The sequence below is a fragment of the Gorilla gorilla genome, chromosome 4 (genome assembly GCF_029281585.2).
Source record: "Gorilla gorilla gorilla isolate KB3781 chromosome 4, NHGRI_mGorGor1-v2.1_pri, whole genome shotgun sequence".
NCBI lineage: Eukaryota > Metazoa > Chordata > Mammalia > Primates > Hominidae > Gorilla > Gorilla gorilla.
The window spans coordinates 174,715,944-174,736,567 of record NC_073228.2 but is presented as its reverse complement, the minus strand read 5'-3'; the positions used below and the strand labels follow the sequence as shown (position 1 = coordinate 174,736,567).

General features: G+C 36.8%; 1 protein-coding gene and 1 pseudogene across 5 annotated transcripts in view; both read right to left on the bottom strand.

Annotated features, from left to right (window-relative positions):
* RANBP17 (RAN binding protein 17) overlaps window positions 1-20,624 on the bottom strand; it is a 428,680-nt gene that overhangs the window by 373,451 nt on the left and 34,605 nt on the right. For all 5 annotated transcript variants that reach the window (XR_010133994.1, XR_010133993.1, XM_019028430.4 and 2 more), the window contains 4 exons: window positions 6,997-7,101; window positions 5,628-5,793; window positions 2,532-2,605; window positions 453-572 (listed from right to left, as the gene is read on the bottom strand). Coding sequence is in view for 3 of the 5 variants with exons in the window: in XM_019028430.4 (XP_018883975.4) it covers window positions 453-572; window positions 2,532-2,605; window positions 5,628-5,793; window positions 6,997-7,101 (465 nt within the window). In the remaining 2 variants the exon portion in view is untranslated. The remainder of the gene's footprint in view (window positions 1-452; window positions 573-2,531; window positions 2,606-5,627; window positions 5,794-6,996; window positions 7,102-20,624) is intronic.
* Window positions 12,173-20,621, bottom strand: LOC109026745 (tubulin epsilon chain-like; annotated as a pseudogene).

Here is a 20,624-nt window from a genome sequence, read left to right as displayed (position 1 = left end):
ACAAATGAGATCTAAGGGCTGAGCATGGTGGCTCATGCCTGTAATCCCAGCACTTTGGGAGGCTGAGGCAGGTGGATCATTTGAGGTCAGGAGTTGGAGACCAGCCTGCCCAACATGGTGAAACCCCATCTCCACTAAAAATACAAAAATTAGCAGAGTTGGTGGGTGCAAGTCTGTAATCCCAGCTACTCAAGAGGCTGAGGCAGAAGAATCGCTCAAACCCGGGAGGTAGAGGTTGCAGTGAGCCAAGATTGCACCACTGCACTCCAGCCTGGGCAACAGAGCAAGACTTGATCTCAAAAAAAAAAAAAAAAAAAAAGCTCTAAGGAAGATAAATATGATACTAAATGTTTTCTTCCAGAATCATAATAAATTCATGATGAGTTTATTATGTGCCTTTAGCTGAAAAACTGTATCTCTATATGCTAAGTATTAAATTACTTCATAAATACCTGAGGGTTTTCAAGTATCCTTTTTACTCCCTTAATTAAATTACCAAGGTACTTGGCACGTTCAGGACTGTTAAATAAGGACCTTCTTGTCGAAGCAAACTGAACTAAACATGAAAGTGCCTAAAAAATACCAAAAAAATTTCATTTCAATTTTCAAAGTAACTGTGGCCACATGTAAGGAATACTAGTCTTTACATTTAAAATGAATTTAATTTTAATGCATTATAGAATATAATGCATTATAATGCAATATAAAAAGCATTATAGAACATAAAATTAATAAAAGCTAAATATCATCAACCACTCCCACCACCCACAATCCTTCTATCCCATCATAAAAATTCCTATTTGTATGTATTCCCCTCTAATGTTTTTTCATTAACAAAATCAGCCAGTTCAAGGCCTGTACATGCTATACATTTAATAGGCTCTCAATTGCTTATGATATCTAGTTCCATTTTCTAATGAATCAGGTTTTCTACCAAAAAGAAAATATGGTTTTGTGGTACAGTATGTTTGGGAAATAGTGCACATTATGTACTGTGGTATCCTGTTGGAGGGGGCAGGGGGAACCTGTAATGTAATCCAGCATATTCCAAATTTAATTGGTCAAGGAATATTTTACACCATCCATTAGCATCTTAAAAAATGGTCTGAAAATGGTGCTGGAAAAGGTAGGTACTTTATGGTGAGAAAAGAAACAAAAATCAAATGACGCCCTTTTTAGATGTGCTCCAGTTTGCCACAGCCCCTACCATGAGAACCTAAAACCCAAATTAAAAACAAAAACAAAAACAAAAAACTCCTTAGGAAACTCAGAAGTACAAGTATAGGAACCACTAGCATACTAAAAACACCTGGGGTTGGGGGCATAAAAGACCTGTGTTTGAATCTCAATGCCAATATTTTCTTTGTTGCCCTGGGGGAAGTCACTTAGTCAATCTGGGTCTGTTTTCTGTTTTTCTGGGTCTACATAGTAGGGATTTTATTATTTACCTTTCAGGGCCACTTTGAGGATTAAGTGAGATAAATATCATACAATAAATAGGACATGTCCAATAAATGTTCATTACTATCTCTCAAAGCAGTTGTTTTCTACTTTATTTTTTAAGCACTAGTACCTTTTTTGTTTTACCCCAAAACATAATTACATGAAACCATGGTTTTTACACAACTAAAAGCAAGACTGTTGCGACTGAAAGACAGAAGGCTGTGGCCCCAACTGGAAACATGAGGTACCCTGAGAAACCCAGTTTAAAAAGCACTACCTTAAACTCCAGATTCAAGAAAAGACATGTTTTTTTAAAAAGGACATTTCTGTGAATGCTTTCCTCCCTTTTAGGCAATAAGATACCTAAACAAACACATCACTGATATATACTTTAAATATGCAATATGTTTTTCAGAAAACGGCAATATTAGAACTCCCCAGCTTTACTTCTGCAAGTTTAAACTTAAACTTACAATTTTTAATAAGCTTGACAGATTTGTTTTAGGCTCCGCAAAGATGGAGCTGAGAGTCTCAAAGTTCTATACAACTACAGAGTATCAAGAACTTTTTAAGCATGCAATAGAATTTACACTGATTCAAAAAATAAATAAATAACTGGCTTGATGAATACAATTCAAGTGAGTAGATCCCCTTCATTTCTTATTCAGAGATCTGAAGGGGACAGTCCGTCAAACCTAAGACATGGAGCCAGGCAAGGTTGAGGAAGAGTTAGAGAAGGGTAGTAGAAGGGAAAGTCCTTGTGTGGTGGTCAGCTGCTGGACTTAGGCCCTATGGGAACTGAGTAGGAAAAAAATATGTATTTAGGGATTGGTAGGTTGTCCTGGCTCTGGGCAAGAGCTAAATCAACAGTTACTGGTTCTAGGCTCACCCATGAAATAAAATGTAATGTTGACAAAACAAACAAAATTTGACAAATAGTTTAAGCAGTGTACATCCCAGAAAATATAAGAACTTATTGTGAAAAGTAAACTCAATTGAATATATAAACAGAATTTTTGAAGTAAATATATACCACCCCTTATTTACACAGGTATTTTTTAACGAAATAACGAATGACTTTTACTTACTAACTGAGATAGTAGTGGTGGAAGTGAATGATACAAATTGAAGAAAAGATCCAATGTTTCTGGTTCCAGGAAAACTGGGAAAAAAAATTATTTTCTAACACCATTACTTTCAATTCAGTGATCTTAACAAAGTAAGACAATATCACACAAACTGAGAAATCCAAGGCCTCTGCATGTGGCCATTCCTTCCAGTTAGGCCTATTTTTAATTCCTAGCTATTTTCCTTTGAAAGATGAAATAATACAGAGAGAAATTAACTAGCCAGGCTCTTCCTCATGTAGCACTTCCTCTATGTAGCACTACAGTTTGAACTGGGAGAATCTTCTTACTATTTTCATTTGTATTCAAGTAATATAAACATTGAGAATTCAAACAGTATCAAAAAGTAAACAGTACTAAAAAGCTTACAATAAAAAAAAAACTGTACCCTATCCCATTCCAACTGCTTTTCAACTCTTTTAGCTATAGTTACATTCATGTTTCCAAATAATAGCCTATACTATTTCTTCATTTGATTGTTTTACTTTAGACATCAACTGCATTCCTATTACAGTGTGTAACGCTTTAGCTGTCTAATCACGAATGCCACAACCCTACCACCCCTACCACTCTCTCCACAATCAATCCTCTCAAAAACCCATCCACTATTATCACAATTTGTGATTAAATCAATTCTATGTGTTTACATTTATTATGACTATGTAAATAATATTAACGGCTGAGCTGTAATTACATCACATTTCTAATACTCGCTGGACTTAATCATACCATGTTTTCTGTGCTTAGTTGTGTATCTGTCACTAATTCTCTCCAAATGCTCTGAGAGATTGGCACAATGTTCTTCATAACATGTTCCACACCATCAATAGCATCAAATAACCCATCATTTGCATTCACCCACCCCTACCTCCCAGAGCCTTCAACTTGAACTGGTTGCTCCTTAACTTTGTTACACAACTGTAGCCTTTCTATGTCTTTCACTGTCATCTTGTGTTGAAGTGCCCATTTCCCAAATTCCATTATCTTCCACTTTCTTTGCTTGTACATCAAGTAGCTTCCTTAGAGCAAGTACATAAGGGATAAATTTTGGAAGGACTCACATATCTGAAAATGTCTTTATTCTATCTTAGATTTGATAAGTTTGGTCTAGTTTGGAAACAATTTTCCCTCAGAAGCCTGAAGATACTACTCTATTGTTTTCTAGCTTCCAGTGCTGCTGTTGAGAAGTCTAATACCTTCTTGACCCCAATCCTTTGTAGGAGGAGACTTACTTTTTTCTTTCTGTTAAGTTTTAGAATTTTTTTCTTTATCCTTACTATTCTAAAATGTCATGATTATAAAGCTTAGTGAATATCTTTTTTCATTCATTATGCTGGGAACTTGGTGGGATCTTTCAATCCAAAAATGCATACCCTTCAGAGCATTTTGGGGTACTATCTGTTTGCAAATTTCCTTCTTTCTCCATCCTCTCTTTCTAGAACTCCTAACCGTCACACCTCCTTAATTTCATCTTCTAGTTTTCTTGGTTTTTTTTTCCTCCTATCAAACATCTCCTTGCTTTTTTGTTCTACATTCTAGGAGATTGTGTTAACTTTGTCTTACAACTTTTCCACTGGATGTTTTATTTTGACAACTGTCCTGTAAATTTGGAACATTCTCTGAACAATATCCTGTCCTTGTTTCAGGGATGCATTATCTCATCATCTCTCTGGGCATATTCATTGTATCTTTCTGAAGTTTATTTCTACTTTCACCTTGTCTCTGTTGCTATTAACTACCCTCCATTTTAAAATTAAATTTTCTGAGATAATTGTAGATTCACATGCAGTTGCAAAAAATTAATACAGAAAGACCCCGTGAACGCCTACCCATTTTCCTACAATGGTAATTTCTTGCAAAACTACAGTATAATATCTCAACGAGGAAACTCACATTGATAAAATCCACAATCTTATTCAGATTTCCCAGTTTTACATGTACTCATGTGTGTGTAGATGTGTGTTTTCAGTCTGTGAAATTTTTTATTACATGTATTGGTTCATGTTTCCATCGCCACAGTCAAGATACAGAACACAAAGTCCCCCTTTGTTGTTGTAGTCTCTGATCTCCATATTAGAAGTTTTTCACAAAATTAATACTGTTCCTCTATTATATCTGGTATCCATGAATATGAGGCCTCTCCAATTTTATTTCTTGAGGAAAAAAACTCTGGTCTTGGAAAGTAAAGAAGTAGCACAGGTAGAGAAAAGGGAGGAAAAGGCAGTCACCTAGCTGCACAGGTGGTAGAGATGATCCTGGAGAGTTTAACTGTTCAGAGTACAGACTTTTTATCAAACCCCATCAGCCCCATTTCCCAATTCTGAGTTCAGAGGTACCTTAGGTGCCACCATTTTTCTGGAACATGGGAGAACAAATTAGCTTCCTTTTTCTTGGTATCCCCTTCTATAAGCAAGTTGCAACTCTCCTCTTCTAGGTCACTTAATCTAATTCATTCTCTTTATAACCCTGAAAAATATGTTGACATCTCTTGCCAACTCTTCATATTAAACTTTTTTCCTTCTCATGATGACCCTTCATACTGAACTTTTTTCTTACTTGATCTCCAAGCTGTTGAAATCTGCACTGTGCAAAGATCATTTGTAGAATCACCTATTGAACTGCCAATGAAGTCAAAGTTAAGGCAGTTAAGGACCAGTTTCAAGACCTTCATTACCAGATTTTGCTAACATTGACCCTGAAGATTTAAAGGTTTGACCAGCACCTGAAACTGATCATAAACAGAGTGGGATCCTGTCCCACTCTGTTTATCTGAAAGTTTCAAGTCAGAGCTCTTGACTTTCCTCCCAAATCTGCTCTCCATTTAGCTCTAGTGCAGTCCTTGTTTTTTCTTTTTTCCCAAATCAAAATATAGAAGTTACTATAATATGAATTATAGAAAACATTTCAATATTAGCTATCAGCAGCTACTTCAGGTTACAAATCCATTTGAGCTATTTTTTTAATTCCTAGCAAAAAGATAACTATACATACGGAAACTATATTGCTTAATACTGTGCCTTTATGTTGATGACCCTTCATACCAAAGTTTTTTCTTACTTGTTCTCCAAGTTGTTGGAATCTGCACCGTGCAAAGATCATCTGCAGATTCATCTGCTGAACTGCCAATGAAGTCAAAGTTAAGGCAGTTAAGGACCAGTTTCAAGACCTGCATTACCAGATTTTGCTGACATTGATCCTGAAGATTTAAAGGTTTGGCAAACACCTGAAAAAAGTACAAAATCAAAGAAAACACTGCGAAATACATCAATAAATTTACACTTCATGAATTAAAATAATTTTTCAATGTCAAATGAAAACTAATAAAAGAGTTTACAAAGTTATAGTGTTCCATATATGAGGAAGTAATGTTACCTTCTTCAAGAAAAACTGGGTTAACTTCATGCATAAAAGAATCACATTCAGCTAATAAAGGCAATCAGAACTCTGAATGTTGGAGGACACTCACAAAGCTTCTGGAGAACAATCCTATTTCCAAAATAATGCCCATTCTCACACAAACCAAAAACAATTATACCTTTTAGATATATTGTGAAATATTTATAGAGGAAATTATATGAAATTTGGGATTCTGCTTGAAGAATAATATAAAAAGAAGTGGGTAGGCAGGAATAGAGAGAAAACAAGATTGGCCGTGAGTTGCTACTGTTTAACTGGCTGACAGGTTAACTGGTTATGCTATTCTATCTACTTTTGTGTATGTCAAAATTTTCTGTGTTAAAAGAAAAATTTTAAGATAATAGAAGGTCTTTGGGTCTGACATAGTGTGGCAGTTGTCATGTTACTATACGAAAGAATTGAAATAAATGGAAACTAGTGCTTATTGAAGCATACTTTCAGCAATGCTATATTACACCAATTATCAGGCTTGAATAGCATGATGGAGTCCCTATATTATACAAGAGAATACAGTATCATTACAAATCATGCTATCACTAATATTCAATAGGGCACTAAGTAGCAAATGGGGAAATACTATTTCCCAAAGAAGTTGTTAAAGTCAAGGATCTTGGCTAAACTATGAATAAATTTTGATAGTTGATGAATCAGGAAAATATTGTCATTTCATTTTTCATCTGCATCCTATCAAAATATAAGCCAGCAGATAAAGAAACTAATACTCAAGTAGCTTCTATAATTAAAGAATCTACACTGGGAAGGCAATGAAACTACTACCTAAAGATAAGTTATTAGATTCCCTTTGGATTTCACCTTATCATATGCCCAGTGAGTAAAAGTGAATTTTTTGGAACTGCTTACAGACTTATGCAAATTTACTATACTTAAGTCTGTCCACAATAATTCTTTAAAAGGCAAAACCGGGGGGAAAATTCAACTGAAATTCTTTTGAAACTCTTAAAATTTCCCAAATATTCTAACTAGGAAGTTGAATTATCAAATAACTTACCTCTTTTAAAAGAGAGCATGCTAGCACTAAAACATCTTTGAGAGAAGTATCACGAAATGAGGTAGCTATTTTCCTGTGTTTTGCTGAAGGTCTATAATAATCAACCTAAAAAGATAAAGATGAAATTAGTTTAACCAGACCTATGAAAAAGCAAAGCAAAATTTACTAAAAAAAACAAAAAAACAAAAAAAAAACAAAAAGGAAATAAACTTGAGTAGAACCCAAGTTTCTAGACTGTTTCAATTTAATGTTCTTCCTACAACGCGTACTGATCCCAATACTAAAAACCAAAGTTCATCACACCTTCAGAGGCAGTATAAACAACACAGATTATAAAATAAAAATAGATACTAAGACTATTAACTCCTAAACCATGTACCATATTTTATATCATGCAGTAACAACTTCCCTGTTCCTCACATTCCACCTGTAAAATGAGAAATCTCCAAGATAATCTCCAAATTCTAACTTTGTCTATGAATAAGAAAACTGAATTAGCCACAGAAAAATTCTTCTAGTTGAAAGTGATATTCCTATATGTACCATATATGTCATTAGTTCATGTATCTTTGATACTACGAAAAGAAACCAAGGCAGAAATTATAAATAATCAGAAATCTGATTTCTTATATAAGCAATAGTATATTCCCTCTGAATATTTTATTAGCTAATGACAATTTTTAAGAATAAACTAAGACTAGCTCTTAGGCCTCTAATCTAAAATGTAGTATATTCAAAATTATACTATTAATATCATTAGTATTTCCATTTATCAATAGGAAACAGGCAAAGCTGAAGTCTGACACTCATACTAACATTAACACTATGGTCTACAGTTGCTATAGCATTACTATTTATTCTTACTGCTATTTGGAAGAAGAAAATAAACCATTTTCCTTGCTAGTGTTTACAGATCTGAAAGAAGCAACGGGCTTAAAATTGATTATGTGATACTTCCTAAGCTCCAACATATAATTTAGATTATACTCGATTGCCATATTTACTTATAAAACATGAAACATAACAGAAGGCCAAATGATTACACAAAATAGTTTGGAACCTATACCCAATGTGTAAGATTTAAATTAGCATTTTCAGTGTTCCTTATTTTTTTTTTCCAACTTTCATTTTAGCTTGTGTGGGTACACGTGTGTGTTTGTTGCCTGGGGTATATTGCATGTTGCTGAGGTTTGGGGTATGAATGATCCTGTCACCCAAAAGTCAGTTTTTCAACCTTCATCCCTTTCTATCTCTCCCCTATCTAGTAGTCCCCAGTTTCTACTGTTGCCATCTTTATGTCCACAAGTATCTAGTGTTTAACTCCTACTGGAAGTGAGAACATGTGGTATTTGGTTTTCTGCTCCTGCATTAATTTGCTTCAGATAAGGGCTTCCAGCTGCACCCATGTTGCTGCAAAGGACATGATTTCATTATTTTTTATAGCTGCATAATATTCTGTGGTATACGTGTATTTTCTTTATCCAATCCACCGTCAATGGGTACTAAGGTTGATTCCACGTCTTTGCTTTTCTGAATAGCACTGCAGTGAACATGTAAGTGCATGTTGCTTTTTGACAGATTTGGGTTTGGGGGGATATATACTCAGTAATAGGATTGCTGGGTTGAATAGTAGTTCTGTTTTAAGTTCTTTGAGAAATCTCCAAACTACTTTCCACAGTGGCTGAACTAATTTACATTCCCACCAACGTATATAAGAGTTCCCTTTTCTCCACAGCCTTGCTAGCATCTGTGGTTTTTTCACTATTTAATAATGGCCATTCTGACTGGTGTGAGATGGTATTTCATTGTGGTTTTGATTTGCATTTCTAAGATGATTAGTAATGTGGAACATTTCTTCATGTTTTTTGGCCACTTGCCTTCTTTTGAGAAGTGTCTGTTCATGTCTTTTGCTTATTTTTAATGCCTCTCGATTAATTTAAATCAAATCTCAACACTTTCCTCAATATATAAAAATATTTTTTCCTTAATACAAATTAAAAGCAAACAGCATTATAATTGCAATTTATAAAGTATTCTTCATATATTATTTCACTTATTCCTTAAAACTAATCTGTGAGATACACTTTATCTTTTTAAAACACATGAGTTTTGAAATAAAGGATGATTTTAAAAGATGAGAAATTCAAGTTTATAGGCACATTATCTTAGACTAACTTCTCACTCTCATCATATCCATAACATGGAAAGAAACTTAGGTGTACTGAGCACTTTCTACACACTAAGTCCTGTGCAAGTTAATATAATCTTATTAAGATCCATATAAGTAGTTGTCATTCTCACTTTACAGGTAACAATATGTAAGTTTTAAAGAAGCTAAGAAGTTTGTAAAAGGTAAAAATAGAGCGAAAATACAACTCCATGTTTTATTCCAGAGTTATATTAAAGGACTGCATGCTTATTTTACTTGGGTTACTCATTTAGATATCCAATATTTTGAGACGAAGGATTGCACATCCATTTTCTATTGCATATATATGCCTCTACCTTGAAGGCACAGGATATTTTACTTCTTAATGACTGGATAGTGAATATACTCCAGGAACAGAAACTCTAGCTTCTAAAACAGCAGGATAACTTATATAATCCTCCTAACTTTTAGGAAAACTCAAGTATAGTTCTTTTTCTTAAGAGACACATCCTGTTATGGATACTACACGAATTTATCTGGCTCACATCTGATAACTACAATATTTAATTATCCTCATGCATTATAGATCTCCCTACTTCCTGGTTCAGAAATGCTTAATAAATGCTAGTTGAAACTGTAAATGTCATAAAATTAGGCTGAATGAACTGTCTCCACAGAAGCCATCTATATTTTTCACCATATAAAGCCAAAATCACACTTCAGACCTTAAAGCTTTTCTTAAAAGGTGCTTGGTTCAATGCAAGAAAAGCTTAGACTGTCTTGTGCCAGAAGGTAAGAAAGAACCCAAAGAATGGTGAGGAAATATCAAACGGACACAAAAGTCAGCTTGAAAAAGGTCCTATTGGTCAAATCTTGGAAAATCTGAGCAACAAAACAAATAATGTTAGCAATGAATTATAACCTATTAAATAAAATGAAACGAGGAATCCATAGTAATATAAATTAACAAATCAATAAGCTGAAAGTCTGATAAGGAACAAGATATTTTCAGAGACTTAAGTACCTTTTCACAAAATATGTATTAATTACAACAGGGAAAAGAGTAAGTCTACAATGGGGGAGCCCAGAGGAGTCCATCTTAATTAAGAGATCAAAGTGAACATCATCAGTAATGTGACAAATCATCACATGCTTCCTGATACGAGGCAATGAGATGGGCACAGTATCATTTCTGTGATATTTCTGACAAATTCACATAAGCTGAATCTAATAATGAGGAAATATCAGACAATCCCAAATTGAGGGATGTTTTATAAAACTGGCCTATAATCTTCATAAACGTCAAGGCCATGAAAGTGAAAAAGATTGAGAAATTTTTCTCCAGATTGAAGGAGACTAATAAAACATAAGAACTAAATGTGATACATAATCCTAAACTGGTTCTTCTGCTAGAAAGAGTGTTTATAACCAGTGAATCTTGAATGGGGTATGAGGATTAGATAGTGGGAATAATTCCAGTGTTCATTTTCTGATTGCAAGGTTGTATTGTGGTTATGTACAAGAACGTCCTTGTGTGTAGGAAATACACTAAATTCCCTGGTGGTTGAGAACTATGTTAGCAACTTAGCGTCAGTTGAGAAAAAACTTCTCTTTACTATACTTACAACTTTTCTGTAAGTTTGCTAATTAAGAAAAAGAAGTTATCCTGTTGCTCTCTAAACTGCACATTTACCAGAACTTCACATTAACTAGTCTTATTTCAGTGATAATCTAAACACAGCATAAACTCTCATTTCCAGGGCAGACTATTTTCCTATTATGCTGAGAAGCACGAAATGAATCAAACTGCTAGTTTCAAAATTAGCAAAAAGTTGTAAAATGAAGATAAGTACATGAGGTTATCATACTATTCTCTTCATTTTTATGAAAATATTTAAATGTACTTTTTTAGAAGGAAGCTACAGTTCTTTAGACATATTTAGAGTTCAATAAGATTATCCCTGTCATAATATCCCTGCTGACACAGTATTATTAACAGATACCTATGTACACACAAACACACAGCATATACTCTGGGGTGGAGGACTCAGGAAGGTGATGGCCGTGATAAGTTAAGAGATCACTTTAAATTTTAGAAATCCATCCTATAAATCTAAAAATATTTTCTAATTCCTGATTGAACACAAGTAGAAAATGGTTATTTTGTATTTTTTTATGCACATGGCTATATTGTTACTCCAAAGGGAGCTGGCAAGTGATCCTGGGTATGCAAGCTCTTCTACATATATACATCTATATGTGTGCATGGACATGCATGCACACACGCAAACACATACCACTCAAGATGACAGTTTTTAAACACTACATTCCTCTTTATTATAAAATTACTCCACATAGAACCCAACTTCTGCTTTCATTCTGTTTAGAACCATGTTATGTGCAAACGGAACAGGTGATAATATGTTCAGATCATAAAAGCACTGTTGGGGAGAAGTACAGCTTCTGAAAACTCCCCTTGTACAGGGTAAAAATCCAAACTAGGAGCCATAAAGTGAAAAAAGGCCTGTTTTGTTTTTTAATATAAACATTTATTATTATAAAATCAACCGGTTTGATAAGAAATCAATTATTTTAAAAATTTAATACAAATACATGTTAAGTGTACAAATTAGAATTCTTTTGAGAAAACAAATTCTTATCTAAAGAAGAAACAAAACCTCCTTAACGGTTGGAATAAAACCTATCCCTGAATAGTTAGTGGTATTACACAGAAATATTTATATTATGTTCTTCTATTCCCAGTACCTACTTTTACAGAATCAGGAGAATTTAAATAGAATATCAAAATATAAATGATAAAAATCTGTACAAGATTTTTATTGAAGACATGATTATCAGTGTATAAATGCCTAAATATGAGGTTATAAATACAACATAATACTGAAGAACTCCATTCTCTCAATTTTAGAAAGGGAGACTTCTGAAGACAAATGTCTGAAGTTCAGGTACTAGGATTTCACTAATTTCACACAATGGTATTATCGACAAATTGTGATTAAACAGAAATCACTCTTTTAGACAAAAATATTTCCTAATATGAAAAACAAACTGGACTTTCTGAATCTCAAAGAAATACTGAAACAGAAAGGTGAGAAAAAACGTGAAATTAAGAAAATATTTTGGAGGGTTTCTTTTATACATGGCTATGCTTAGGCTTGGTAAATCTTGCACAGGCATGTTTTTTCTGGCATCCACTCATACAGTGGTGGCCACTCCTGTATGAGTGCTGATAAAAACAACACAGCTTCTGTGAAATAGATTTCTTCCATGCCTTCAACTTGTAGACAGTGATGAAGGTGAGCTTTTTTCTTGCAGAGCCTCATGAATCTCTCTTTCATTTCCATGAATGTGGGCTTCACATATGTGTTATTTGCTAAAGCTAATAATGAATAAAAATGGTCCACAGGAGGGACAGGCTGGTCTAGCCTTCTTGATTTCAGGAGACAAATTGTAGAGATGGTTTTAATCTTTCAATATTTCTGCAAAGATGTAAAATCTGTACATTTCCTCTAACCATGAGCACACAGGTGAGGTAAAGACTATGTTTGGGGTCTGCCTGAAGCAGCTGGTGATCTTTACTGAAGGCATTTGAAAACATCTGATCCAATCTTTTAGTAGGAATGTTAACATCTGCCAGTGTATATAGAGGTGTTAGGCTTGATACAAGATAATGAAGCTGAGGAAAAGGAACTAAATTCATGCTGATTTCATTACGGTCCTTATTAAGGGACCCTTCAAATCTTGCGGAGCTTGTTAGGTTGAGCAAATTTGCCACAATGTTGTTGACTGCAACAAAGGGCTTATTCCGCTTTTTAAAGCCACAGCACTTGAAGTCGTCTACAGTTGTACCCAACTTTCCAGAATTCACTATGAGGTCGACTTTGCTAATGATGTCAAATAAAGACTGTCAATGGGCAACACACAGTCTGCATGCTAATTAAGTTCCTTCATTGCCAAGATGCCATTATGAGGTCAAGTTATGACATCCTCCTCACTGGAAGGATAAATGGAGGTCATAAATCTACATACTTCTGGGAATTCATCTTCAAGCACCTTTAAAAGAAATGTGCTGAGTGGCACCTGGAACGCCAGCCAGCAAGACATAAGCGTTCACTCCCCTGGAAAGGGGGCTAAGCCAGGGAGCCAAGTGGTCTAGTGCAGAGGATCCCACCCCCACGGAGCCCAGCAAGCTAAGATCAACTGGCTTTAAACTCTTGCTGCCAGCACAGCAGTCTGAAGTCAACCTTGGATGCTCCAGCTTGGTGGGGGGAGGGGCGTCCACCATTACTGAAGCTTGAGTAGGCGGTTTTGCCCTCACAGTGTAAACAAAGACACTTGGAAGTTCAAAATGGGCGGAGCCCACCACTGTAGCCAGACTGCCTCTGTAGATTCCTCCTCTCTGCGCAAGGCATTTCTGAAAGAAAGGCAGCAGACCCAGTCAGGGGCTTATATATAAAACTCCCATCTCCCTGGAACAGAGCACCTGGGGGAAGGGGCGGCTGTGGGCACAGCTTCAGCAGATGTAAATGTTCCTCCTTGCCAGCTCTGAAGAGAGCAGGGGATCTCCCAGCATGGGGCTCAAGCTCTGCTAAGGCACAGATCCCCGTGCCTCCTGACTGGGAGACATCTCCCAGCAGGGGTCAACAGACACCTCATACAGGAGAGCACTGGCTGGCATCTGGCGGGTGCCCCTCTAGAACAAAGCTTCCAGAAGAAGAAACAGGCAGTGATCTTTGCTGTTCTGCAGCCTCCACTGGTGATACCGAGGCAAACAGGGTCTGGAGTGAACCTCCAGCAAACTCCAGCAGACCTGCAGCAGAGGGGCCTGACTGTTAGAAGGAAAACTAACAAACAGAAAGCAATAGCATCAACACCAACAAAAAAGACATCCACACAAAAACTCCATCTGAAGGTCACCAACATCAAAGACCAAAGGTAAATAAATCCACGAAGATGAGGAAAAACCAGCGCAAAAAGGCTGAAAATTCCAAAAACTGGAACACCTGTTCTCCTCCAAAGGATCACAACTCCTCGCCAACAAGGGAACAAAACTGGACAGAGAATGAGTTTGACGAATTGACAGGAGGCGGCTTCAGAAGGTGGGTAATAAACTCCTCTGAGCTAAAGGAGCATGTTCTAACCCAATGCAAGGAAGCTAAGAACCTTGAAATAAGGTTAGAGGAATTGCTAACTAGAATAACCAGTTTAGAGAAGAACATAAATGACCTGATGGAGCTGAAAAACACAGCAAGAGAACTTTGTGAAGCATACACAAACATCAATAGCCAAATCGATCAAGAGGAAGAAAGGATATCAGAGATTAAAAAACAACTTAATGAAATAAAGTGTGAAGACAAGATTAGAGAAAAAGAAATAAAAAGGAATCAACAAAGCCTCCAAGAAATATGGGACTATGTGAAAAGACCAAACCTATGTTTGATTGGTGTACCTGAAAGTGATGGGGAGAATGGAACCAAGTTGGAAAACACACTTCAGGATATTATCCAGGAGAACTTCCCCAACCTGCCAAGACAGGCTAACGTTCAAATTCAGGAAATACAGAGAACATCACAAAGATACTCCTAGAGAAGAGCAACCCTAAGACACATAATCGTCAGATTCACCAAGGTTGAAATGAAGGAAAAAATGTTAAGGGCAGACAGACAGAAAGGTTGGGTTACCCACAAAGAGAAGCCCATCAGACTAACAGCAGATCTCTCTGCAGAAACCCTACAAGCCAGAAGAGAGTGGGGGCCAATACTCAACATTCGTAAAGAAAAGAATCTTCAACCCAGAATTTCATATCCACCCAAACTAAGCTTCGTAAGTGAAGGAGAAATAAAATCCTTTACGGATAAGCAAATGCTCAGAGATTTTGTCACCACCAGGCCTGCCTTACAAGAGCTCCTGAAGGAAGCACGAAATATGGAAAGGAAAAACTGGTACCAGCCACTGCAAAAACATACCAAATTGTAAAGACCATCGACATTATGAAGAAACTGCATCAACTATCAGGCAAAATAACCAGCTACAATCATGACAGGATCAAATTCACATATAACAATACTAACCTTAAATGTAAATGGGCTAAATGCCCCAATTAAAAGACACAGACTGGCAAATTGGATAAAGAGTCACGACCCATCAGTATGCTGTATTCAGGAGACCCATCTCATGTGCCTTTGCACACAGCCTACACACATAGGCTCAAAATAAAGGGATGGAGGAAGATTAAGCAAATGGAAAGCAAAAAAATGCAGGGGCTGCAATTCTAGTCTCTGATAAAACAGACTTTAAACCAACAAAGATCAAAGGAGACAAAGAAGGGCATTACATAATGTTAAAGGGATCAACACAACAAGAAGAGCTAACTATCCTAAATATACATGCATCCAATACAGGAGCACCCAGATTCATAAAGCAAGTTCTTAGAGACCTACAAAGAGACTTAGACTCCCACACAATAATAATGGGAGACTTTAACACCCCACTGTCAATATCAGAGAGATCAACGAGAAAGAAAATTAACAAGCATATTCAGGACTTGAACTCAGCTCTGGAACATGCAGACCTAATAGACATCTACAGACCTCTCCACCTCAAATCAACAGAATATACATTCTTCTCACAACCACATCGCACTCATTCTAAAATTGACACATAATTGGAAGTAAAGCACTCCTCAGCAAATGCAAAAGAACCAAAATCGTAACAGTCTCTCAGACCACAGTGCAATCAAATTAAAACTCAGGATTAAGAAACTCACTCAAAACTGCACAACTACATGGAAACTGAACAACCTGCTCCTGAATGACTACTGGGTAAATAACAAAATTAAGGCAGAAATAAATAAGTTATCTAAATCCAATGAGAACAAAGACCCAATGTATCAGAATCTCTGGGACACAGCTAAAGCAGTGTTTAGAGGGAAATTTATAGCACTGAATGCCCACAATCAGAAAGCTGGAAAGACCTCAAATCGACACCCTAGCATCGCAATTAAAAGAACTGGAAAAGCAAAAGCAAACAAATTCAAAAGCTAGCTGAAGACAAGAAATAACTATGATCAGAGCAGAACTGAAGGAGATAGAGACACGAACAACCCTTCAAAAAGTCAATGAATCCAGGAGCTGGTTTTTTGAAAAGATTAACAAAACAGATAGACCACTAGCCAGACTAACAAAGAAAAAAAGAGAGAAGAATCAAATAGACACAATAAAAAACGATAAAGGGGAGATCACCACTGACTCAACAGAAATACAAACTACCATCAGAGAATACTATAAACACCTTTACGCAAATAAACTAGAAAATCTAGAAGAAATGGATAAATTCCTGGACACATATACCTCCCAAGACTAAACCAAGTTGAATCCCTGAATAGAGCAATAACAGGTTCTGAAATTAAGGCAGTAATTGGTAGCCTACCAACCAAAAAAAAGCCTCGGACCAGACGGATTCACGACTGAATTCTACCAGAGTTACAAAGAGGAGCTGGTACCATTCCTTCTGAAACTATTTCAATCAACAGAAAAAGAGAGACTCCTCCCTAATTCATTTTATGAGGCCAGCATCATCCTGATACCAAATCCTGGCAGAGACACAACAAAAAAAGAAAATTTCAGGCCATTAAACCTGATGAACACCAACTCAAAAATCCTCAGTAAAATACTGGCAAGCCAAATCCAGCAGCACATCAAAGAGCTTATCTACCATGATCAAGTCGGCTTTATCTCTGGGATGCAAACCTGGTTCAACATATGCAAATCAATAAACATAATCCATCACATAAACAGAACCAATGACAAAAACCACATGATTATCTCAATAGAGGCAGAAAAGGCCTTCAATAAAATTCAACCCTTCATGCTAAACACTCTCAATATACTAGGTATTGATGGAACATATCTCAAAATAATAAGAGCTATTTATGACAGACCCACAGCCAATATCATACTGGATGGGCAAAAGCTGGAAGCATTCCCTTTGAAAACCGGCACAAGACAAGGATGCTCTCTTACCACTCCTATTCAATGTAGTATTGGAAGTTCTGGCCAGGACAATCAGGCAAGAGAAAGAAATAAAGGGTATTCAAATAGGAAGATAGGAAGTCAAACTGTCTCTGTTTGCAGATGACATGATTGTATATTTAGAAAATACCATTATCTCAGCCCCAAATCTCCTTAAAGCTGATAAGCAACTTCAGCAAAGTCTCAGATACAAAATCAATGTGCAAAAATCACAAGCGTTCCTATACACCAATAACAGACGAACAGAGAGCCAAATCATGAGTGAACTCTCATTCACAATTGATACAAAGAGAATAAAATACCTAGGAATCCAACTTACAAGGGATGTAAAGGACCTCTTCAAGGAGAACTACAAACCACTGCTCAAGTAAATAAGAGAGGATACAAACAAATGGAAAAACATTCCATGCTCATGGATAGGAAGAATCAATATTGTGAAAATGGCCATATTGCCCAAAGTAATTTATAGATTCAAAGCTATCCTCATCAAGCTACCACTGACTTTCTTCACAGAATTAGAAAAAACTACTTTAAATTTCATATGGAACCAAAAAAGAGCCCATATAGCCAAGACAATCCTAAGCAAAAAGAACAAAGCTGGAGGCATCATGCTACCTGACTTCAGAGTATACTACAAGGCTACAGTAACCAAACCAGCATGGTACTGGTACCAAAACAGATGTATAGACTAATGGAACAGAACAGAGGCCTCAGAAATAATGCCCCACATCTACAACCATCTGATTTTTGACAAACCTGACAAAAACAAGAAATGGGGAAAGGATTCCCTATTTAATAAATAGTGTTGGGAAAACTGGCTAGCCATATACAGAAAACTGAAACTGGGCCCCTACCTGACACCTTATACAAAAATTAACTCAAGATGGATTAAAGACTTAAATATAAGACCTAACATCATAAAAACCCTAACCTAGGCAGTACCATTAAGGACATAGGCATGGGCAAAGACTTCATGACTAAAACACCAAAAGCAATGGCAACAAAAGCCAAAATTGACAAATGGGATCTAATTAAACTAAAGAGCTTCTGCATAGCAAAAGAAACTATCATCAGAGTGAACAGGCAACCTACAGAATGGGAGAAAATTTTTGCAATCTATCCATCTGACAAAGGGCTAATACACAGAATCTACAAGGAACTTAAACAAATTTACAAGAAAAAAACAACCCCATCAAAAAGTGGGCAAAGGATATGAACAGACACTTCTGAAAAGAAGACACTTATGTGGCCAACAACCGTATGAAAAAAAGCTCATCATCACTAGTCATTAGAGAAATGCAAATCAAAACTCAATGAGATACCATCAAAGGAGACAAACAAGGGCATTACATAATGTTAAAAGGTCAATGCAACAAGAAGAGCTAACTATCCTAAATATATATGCACCTAATACAGAGGCACCCAGATTCATAAAGCAAGACTGCATCTCACGCCAGCTAGAATTGCGATCATTAAAAAGTCAGGAAACAACAGATGCTGGAGAGGATGTGGAGAAATAGGAACGCTTTTACATTGTTGATGGGAGTGTAAATTAGTTTAACCATTACGGAAGACAGTGTGGCAATTCCTCAAGGATCTAGAACCAGAAATACCATTTGACCCAACAATCCTGTTACTGGGTATATACCCAAAGGATTATAAATAATTCTACTATAAAGACACATGCACACATATGTTTATTGCATCACTATTCACAATAGCAAAGATTTGGAACCAACCCAAATGCCCATCAATGATAGACTGGATAAAGAAAATGTGCCACATATACACCATGGAATACGATGCAGCCATAAAAAAGGACGAATTCATATCCTTCACAGGGACATGGATGAAGCTGGAAACCATCATTCTCAGCAAACTAACACAGGAACAGAAAACCAAACACCGCATGTTCTCACTCATAAGTGAGAGCTGAACAATGAGATCACATGGACACGGGGAGAGAAACATCACACACCGGGGCCTGTTGGGGGTTGGGGGGCTAGGGGAGGGATAGCATTAGGGGAAATACCTAATGTAGATAGATGGCTGGTTGATGGGTGCAGCAAACCACCATCACATGTATACCTATGTAACAAACCTGTACATTCTGCATATGTATCCAAGAACTTAAAGTATAACAATGAAGAAAATATGGTTGTACATACACACACGCGCAATGGAGTATTTAAAAAAAAAAAGAAGAAGAAGAAGAAGAAATGTGCCAAGCCCAGATCCTGATTCTCCTCCCACGGAATGTATTATAAAGAAACACTGCAAGCAATCACAGTGCTCTGCCAACTTTCTGAGTTTCTCTAAAACCTGGTCTTGATACAGACTGCCAAAAACTTTGTGATCCACAGCCCAATTATTTCCGGAGCCAGAAGTATCAGTGATGAGCTGTTTGGTATCAAATACATCTCTCAGTGGTCCCTGCAGAATTTCATTCACTATCCCTTCTACCATGTCAATCAAGACAGCTGGTATCCACATTTCTAAGGAAGCTGCTTATTGCCTCATAATAGATTCCTTTCTGGCTGACTGCGGCGTGCTCCCTTAGTGCCAGGTCCCAGAAGCAGCAGCCAATCTGGTTTTCGCACTGGCTAACCAGTATGACCACCAACTGGGTCATTCTGGTGCATAGTCAGCTGGGGGCGCTTGTGAGCCCCGCCGGCCTCTGCATTGGGCCTGCAACCCAAAAGGCCAGTATTGTTTCTTGTTGTTGTTGTTTGAGACAGAGTCTTGCTCTGTCACCCAGGGTGGAGTGCAGTGGCACAATCTCAGCTCACTGCAATCTCTGCCTCCCAGGTTCAAGCAATTCTCCTGCCTCAGCCTCCCCAGTACCTGGGATTACAGGTGCCCATCACCACGCCCGTCTAATTTTTGTATTTTTAGTAGAGATGGGGTTTCTCCATATTGGCCAGGCTGGTCTCGAATTCCTGACCTCAGGTGATCCCCCTGCCTCAGTCTCCCAAAGTGCTGGCATTACAGGCGTGAGCCACCTGGCCCAGCCAAAAAAAAGCCTGTTTTTTTATGAGTCCTGCTGTGTATCCATTGTTGAGAATCAATTCCTCAAACCACCTATATTTTATTTGTAAGTGAATAAAGGTTTCTCTTTTGCATATATTTCTTATGGTTAGCATATTATGATATATATGAGGTAAAAGAACAATTCTCCAAGTGCCCATGAGAGCAAGAACCATGTCTAATTCTCTGTTCTTTGTAATACTCTGTACTATTGCAGATATCTTCAATAACAATGAAAATATTCCACCACTTAATTAGCCCATCAATAAAACAGACACACACAAAAAAAACTTGATTATTCAGAGTTTTATGCCACAAAATGAAGGCTGTCTATTTTGCCACAAATAAAAGCAGAAAAGAAACAGCATTACTTAAGCAAACTCAGGCTCCTGTTAGATGGA